Genomic DNA, 7,572 nt, shown 5'->3' on the forward strand with positions numbered 1-7,572 from the left:
AGCAAAGATTTAGAATAGTAAACAGAGCTGTAATTGTGTCTTGAGTGTTTGATTTTGGAAGAGATGGCGCTGTAATATGTTAGATAGGGACAGATGTAAGCATTTGAGTGAGACAGAACGATAATGTAAAAAAATCAAATTTAGCGTTAAAAAGTCTGTATTGATTAAGTTCGGTTGTTGCTCCAGCATCTCCTTAATATATCATGAATGTCAATTTAATAAAAGAATATGCTGTAATAGTTTGCTTACAAATTGTGTCAGTGATAGTTACATATTTTGTGTTAATTTTTTTTACATATAATATTTGATTATTTGCTAACATCATCTTGTGTTAAAGTAACATAAAAATTTGTGAATAGACTATTTAGAACGAAAGGTAAAATTAATGTGTTAAACTTAACACAAATTGCGTAAAGTCTCAAGTTCTATAACGCATTCAAATTATTATTATTATTGATAGTTTTCTCGATGAAATAGATTTGCAAGAGTGTTCATAGATTTGAGTGCGGATCGATAAACCTTGATCGATTGTCGATCGCGTTTATCTAGTTGTTGCGATATTCTGGAGGAGATGCGTCTGCAGTAGGACATACGTTCACGGGGGTTATCGTACACAGTGATCGATGTTATCTAATCTGAGAGTTATTCCCTGTCATGGGGAAGCACCATCGAAAGGACGCACCGGCTGTGTGACATCATGTCACATTGTGTCACCGCTCGGCCGGGTTATCGTCTCCGTCATCCTGCCGCTCCAGCAAAATCTGATCCAATCCCTCGTCCATGATCGAAGGAGAGATCCGAGAAGCACTCCAGGATCAATATTTCCCGACGCGGGTATTACGAACGATCTCGCGTTATCGCGGCGTGGTTCCTGTTTCGCGTTTATTACGCGCGCGAAATTCGTATGCGCGAGTCGCAGACCGGTCGTAAATAACATCGGGGACACTATGCGTTTTGATTTATCGTGAAAGAGCTCGTGAGCACGACAATCGCTATTATCAAGGCGCTATTTGCATCCGACGACGAGCCACGACTGGCGGCTCGATCCACGGCTGGTGAAACGGCGAGCTTGTAAAATGTTGATCGCACCATGGGTGTATCCAGAGGGAGAGTTTGAGAGATTCGAACTTTCTCGACATTTTTTTATTTTTCAATTTTTAATTATAAAAAAATACAACTTTACTTTTGATTCTCCTTATAGAGATTATTTATACTTTGAAAGAAAATGATTAATTATTTATTCTGAGAAAGGCATTGTTATTCAGTACGTATAATATTCAATAATATTCAAAATAAATAATTTCTAGCATTAAATTAGTCAGTATCAAATTGAATTTTTGTAAAAGTCTTCTTTATCATTCCTCCTTTTCTTTTTATTTAATTTTAGTGTATCGCCACTACGTTACCTCTCTACAGAAGAACTGTGAGTTTACTACCTCTACATGGGAGTGCGAATCTGCACACTGTACAGCACATAGAACAATTTTGCAAACGGTCGATATGTAATATACTTGTATATAAAAATAATAGGAATAAATTAGGTAATTGAAAGTTAAACGCGATAATTGGAGCACAATTTGTTTATTATATGCATTCTTCTTAACAATAAGACAATGTATCAAATGTTTCAGAATCATTCAGAGCCATCTTCAGTGAATAAATGTAAGAATTGTTTCTCGAGCTCCAAATAGGAAAGAAATGAGTGTATCGCTCACGCCGGTTGCCAAATTAAGTGGCTTAGATCCTGCTATATGTTGATATAAACATTTTTTTTCATATTTTAGTGTTGAGAACTCGACCCCAAAGTTTGTTACCTTATTTTAGTTACACCCTGTATTGCAAAATACGGATATACGTCTAGATCAACAAAGCATGATAATATCCACATAAAAAAATGTCCTCACATAAAAGTTTTGACGGGTGACTATAGTTACTCTTAGTATACAATGAACTCGCTCGGTGACTATAGTCTCTTAAATATGTAACGAGTGTTCGGCGTTTAGATGACTATTCGTAGTTATCCTTAATAACGAAAAGGATAATATTTGAAAATGTTTTTCATACCGGAGTCTTTTCTGAAATAAAAAAAAATTTTTTTTATAGGAAAATTATCATGAATATTTTGTATGTAATAATGATAATATCTACTTTCGAAAGATCATTATATCTTTTAAGTTTATATGAATTTAGTAATTTTTACATATAGAAATTTATATGCTGAATAAAATGGGAAATTTTCTTTTCATTTTATAAGTTTGTCATGTACTAAAAAAAAAAATTTAAGAAATTTTGGACTTTTTAATACAAAAGCTTAAAGTTTTCTCTATAAAATAATTTTTTTTTAATATTCCTAAGATTTTTTGTTACTAATTGTGAGTTACGGCGGATTAAATGAAAGAAGTACTTTTGACTTGACTTTTATTATTTATAACTCCATTAAAAATAATTGTACTGTAATTAAAAAATAGAGTTTTAAAGCTTTGTTCTATCGAATGGTATAATTGCCAAATTTTTTTAAAGACATGTATATATGAAATGAATAAACTTTTTTGTGCTAACGCCATTTTTTTCCATTCAAGATCAGGAATGAGAAGAAGATATTGTAAGCTTGAAAAAAGTAAATTTGAAAAACATTTCATTAACGTAAAGATTCCTGTTTATGTAATACAACAGAATTGATAAGAACTCCCCTCGAAGAAAGTTCTGGATACGCCCATCATATCTGCTAACCGTGACGCGATTATTCTACGATTTTATATGTATATTACGAGTTATTGTTTATAGATTGTTATTATTTGTAATTAACAGCGGAGCTTGGTTTACAAAATCGTTATTTTTTTTTTAATGGAGAGAGATAATGCAATTAATTAGAGAATATTTGATACAATATAATGATATAATAATTATTTGACTTCCTTTTGCACATTTACTTCTTGCATTTTTCTAACTCATTTTGTATAAAATACCGACCGATTAAGTGCTTCCCATTGTGATAAGAACAAGAAGTCCATAAGGCGAAGGGTTAATTACAGTATACAACAATTTAATCGGTCAAATGACAGCGCTTTTATCGATGTGGCGCGGAAAACATCGTTTATTAATTGACGGAAACATAATTACATTAGAATGCATTATCTTATCCCGACATACTCCATATGAACGATTATGGTTATCGGCGACGACGTCGCTTCTTCGAGTTTTTGCTGCCATAAAGATACGCTTTATGCATGTCAAGCCAGTTGTGTGCTTACAATGTAAGTATCTCTTCGGCGATGCTCACATGCCGCTGCACAAGAGAAGAAAAACTGTGTTATTTAGTCCGACGGAACATGAGATCAGTCTCTCTTAGGATAGAAATAGCTTGTTAAATCGCTATCGGTCGTTGATAATTCCTGACGAATAGCCGCACTAATGCCTGACTCGTATTTCCCACGTATCGTGTTAATGTAATGTGTTACAGCTGTGCCTCATTCTGAACTGAGACAGGCAGGATGCCTCGTGAAGTTTGCGGTTAAGGTTTTGGAGCTACGGTAGCAATATTCTTCGACGAATCCGAGACCGATCTTTTCTATCGGCGGGAAATTTATTGAACGCCATTCTCATCTACAATTTTGAAATTTTCAATATTGAATCTGTCTTTGAAACGTTTTTTGCTTTTGATTGTGTTTTCAAAATAAAATCTACGGTATTCTTTTTTATTAGATTTTTCTCTTCTAATTGGAAGTAAAGTTACGATGGTTTAATAAAAAAATTTCTTTGATACTCGATAGTATCATGAATTACCGTTTTTCTGCAGATTATAATATTAAATAATGAAATAAGTAATGAAAATTAGGGCTGCCAGGTTGGAGTTATCGACATAAAATGCAACGACACCCAGATATTATCGGACTGAAAATTACTTTATTAGCTGTAGTAGGAATTTAACCCTGTAAGAATCGTGCGGCTAAGCTATGTCGATTAAATGTATGCACCGCCAAAGATCCTTTACATTGATTTTTAGGGATATTTAAAAAAAGTGTTAATTTTTTAGAATAAATATATTTATATAATAACAATTAAATTTTATTTTATTTGTACACGTATAGGGTAAGTCATAAGCATGTTTTAAAATTTCATGAGAGTATTTCTGGATAAAAAGGAAGAACAACTATTCCTACGAAACATTAGGTCGTAAATGCTTTGTTGTCGAAACAATTATTTATTTAGTATGGGTATTTATGACTCACCTTATCACACATCTTTCAAAACAAGTAAATGACAAAGTCATAATATTTTCACATAAATATTTACAAAATATTTACAAAATAATTTGAAGAATATGATTTAAAAGCTTAATACACCTCGAATACAGAGATCAGAATACACGTAGATCAGATTTCTAAGTATTATTTATTTTTCTGAGGTTAAACACAGCATCTCGCGCTGAAAATCGTAAAGCTAGAAAATTAAATAGTGTAAGAGCGTGCGATGGATTCTAAATAGACCCGTCGAAGTAATCGAATTAATTACGATCGCCTGAAGTTTAATCGCGAATAACGAGGATTCGCGAATAGCGACGGGGAGTAGAGACAAACGAGCGCTTTGGGCTCGTTCGGGGGTTCGTAAAGTATCCCGGAGTCGAAGAAAGTTTCGTAAAGCTACGTGACGCGTAAGAAAGGTGTTTCAGGGAGCCGCGAGGGGATCTATTGATCTTCGGCTCGCGTGAGTTCAGCGCCGCTCGCCGGCAGGGCGGTACAACTAATGTCTTCATCTCTCCCCTCACAGCCACCCCTTTCCCACCCCGCGAGAGAGAGAGAGAGAGAGAGAGAGAGAGAGAGAGCGAACCCCTCGCTACCCTTCGCGTCGTGGCTCACGCTAGCCCTAAATCGTCGTTCATGCCACGAACGTTCACGCGAGCAAAGGGTTGTCGTCCTCAATGAATCAGGACACCCGAGAGGGTCGTTGGTCCTTCGTTCTGAGACAGGAGCCTTCCTGTAATTTCGGAACTTAATGCATCCGCCCTTCGTGTCGCTTCTGATAGTGCCTTGGCGAAGGCTGTGATTTAAGCAGCTCGCAGAGAAATTTCGCGTGGAACGTGGAGGGCTATGGAAGGAATGATCCGGGGCGAAGGGGAGGGGAGGGGGGAAGAAATCCGCAAATTTACGCGACGCCGCAAACGCCCGTTACAATTCAAGACCTGCGGGGAACAACGCTTAGCTTTCATCGGTGTCAATTGGCGCGAACTTGTGGCCGATTTAATCTTCTTTCTAGTAGAAACAGATAGACAATGAGTGGAATCGTGGTCAAACTGACCAACGTTGGCAAGATTAGAGGAAGCTCGTCCCTTGAGTCCACTTTCCTCATAAAGAGACTTAATTTTTAATAAACAGTTAATTGATTTGTTTAATACATTATAAATATGAATTGAATGTTGCAATCTTGGGATAGTATTTTTCACATAAATTGTTTATAATATTTTAGGGTATTTAATATCATTATTATTATTATTATTATTATTATAGTATAAGTATCCTAATAATATTAAATTGATAATTAATTTAATTATTATTTCAGTTCCAGTTTATGATTTCATTTCAAATTTCAAATTTAACTGATAGTAATCAGTGCGCGGTTTAAACAACTGGAAAATGTGTGTATTTTATATTTACACGTAAATATTATTAGGCCCCAAGATCTAGTCTCGACTGTATTTGGCTTTCTTTATTTGTTTGAATTTTTTTAACTCTAGTCGACCATTGCCATTGCAGGTGTGGTTTCAAAATCGAAGGGCAAAGTGGCGGAAGAAGGAACATACAAAGAAGGGCCCCGGTAGGCCGGCGCATAATGCTCATCCGCAAAGCTGCAGTGGTGAACCAATCCCACCTGAGGAGCTAAGACGGAAAGAGCGTGAAAGGCGACAGAAGAAGCTGCTGAAAGCTCTCGAGAGACAACAGCGGAAGCTCGCTGCTAAAGTAAGCCCCAAACTTAAATATCCTCTCTCAATTAAAAAATTTTTAAGTACTTATGTTACCGTATATTAATACTTTCTCATGAACACATTAATTTTTTTTTAGAAAAAAAGAATTTTTGATTTTGCTTATCAAAATAATTATACATACTTCATGGTTACCGAAATTAGATACTTTTTAAGGGGATGTTGGAACGAGAATAACGGCTTTACAGATTGGGAAATTTTTTTTATAGAATTAAAATACATATAAATAGAAAGTCCGAGTATGTCGATTTTACAGGAAAATCGCATAAAAAATGAAAAAATTCACTTTTGACTCGTTTTCTTGAAAGCACAAAGTCATTTAAAAGATGACTAAAAGATAACTAAATGTTATAAATATATCTTTTGAGAAAATATACAGTGGATGGAAAGGTGATTAAAAGGCGACAGATGTTGTAACATGTAATTTTACAGTAAAAATGATTACGCATTACATATATATCTTAGAAACGCCTTTATAATGCACTTTTAGTTTCTGCAACGTAAACATTTATTGTTTCTGTATGTATAACACCACCGTATATACGCATTCAGTACAAACTACATTTTGATATAATAACTTTATTTCTAAATGCCGATTGTATCTATGCAAGTTATATAATTAAACAGTAGTTAACACGGGTTTCTTCATTTTCTTAACTTCAGGGCATAACAGTGGATTTATCGACATTGCGTGCCGAGTGGGAGTCTCGTAGCGAGGCGGCATCGGGTCGCAGTTCTGCGAGCGGTCCTCTGAGCAATTCGTTCGGCCAACTTGGTCTGAGCAATGACAGTAACAACATATCCGCGTCCGGTAACGACGCCAACGAAGAGATCGACGTGGTCGGCGGATTGGACTCCTGTAGCGAGAGCGACAGCGAGCGGGTGGATTCGGCGGCCGACGGTTCCGTGGACGGCGAATGTTTCCCGGCGCTCAACAGTAACGCGAACGAGATCAGCGAGCCCCGGAAGAACCCTCCGCAGAATCCGCCGATGGAGCACCTGAACCACCAACCCGGTATCCATCACTGGGGCTTAAGCTTGCTGGAACGACGACGCGAGCTGGTGGGAATCGGAGCTGGTCGTCCACCGACCGGTAATGGCGCTAGGAATCTAATCAGGCAGGTCGCTAGCGAGGAAGAAGTCCAAAGCGGCAGCATCGATCTCTCGGTAAAGGGTAGGGAGGAGAGGAAGAGGCTGAATCCATTCTCCATCGACAGTCTATTGGGGAACAATCGGACTAGTGCGGCATCGGATCGTAGGCCGGCGACGCCGACGTCGCCGACGTCTCCCGTTTCATCGGCTTGCACATCGCCATCTACGACGTAGTGAATAGGAGCGTGGAGAGATGCCGAGGTGCGTCGGATTAAAAATTGACGAGCAGAAAAACGCGATCAAAGAAATGGGGTAACTCCTCGTCGAGATTACCAGTGACGGTGAAGTGACCATGTCGGATGAATGAAGACTGAAGCGTGCAAAGCGGAACTGGTACTCCTGGTCATGAAATTGCGTGGAAGAACCAGCTACGGTAATATCCCCATTTCTACCAGAGTTCGCTTTGATTGAAATCGCTAGGTTTATGAATAATCCTCGCGTAT

The 7,572-nt window shown here is 37.4% G+C and overlaps 1 protein-coding gene across 1 annotated transcript in view; it reads left to right on the forward strand.

Moving 5' to 3' along the window:
• LOC108753290 overlaps window positions 1-7,528 on the forward strand; it is a 40,830-nt gene extending 33,302 nt beyond the window's left edge. The window contains exons 3-4 of the mRNA XM_018494764.1: window positions 5,751-5,954; window positions 6,641-7,528. Of these exons, the coding sequence (XP_018350266.1) occupies window positions 5,751-5,954; window positions 6,641-7,303 (867 nt within the window). The 3' untranslated portion in view covers window positions 7,304-7,528. The remainder of the gene's footprint in view (window positions 1-5,750; window positions 5,955-6,640) is intronic.
• Window positions 7,529-7,572: the final 44 nt, after the last annotated feature.

The sequence above is a fragment of the Trachymyrmex septentrionalis genome, unplaced genomic scaffold, assembly GCF_001594115.1.
Source record: "Trachymyrmex septentrionalis isolate Tsep2-gDNA-1 unplaced genomic scaffold, Tsep1.0 scaffold114, whole genome shotgun sequence".
Taxonomy (NCBI): Eukaryota; Metazoa; Arthropoda; class Insecta; order Hymenoptera; family Formicidae; genus Trachymyrmex; species Trachymyrmex septentrionalis.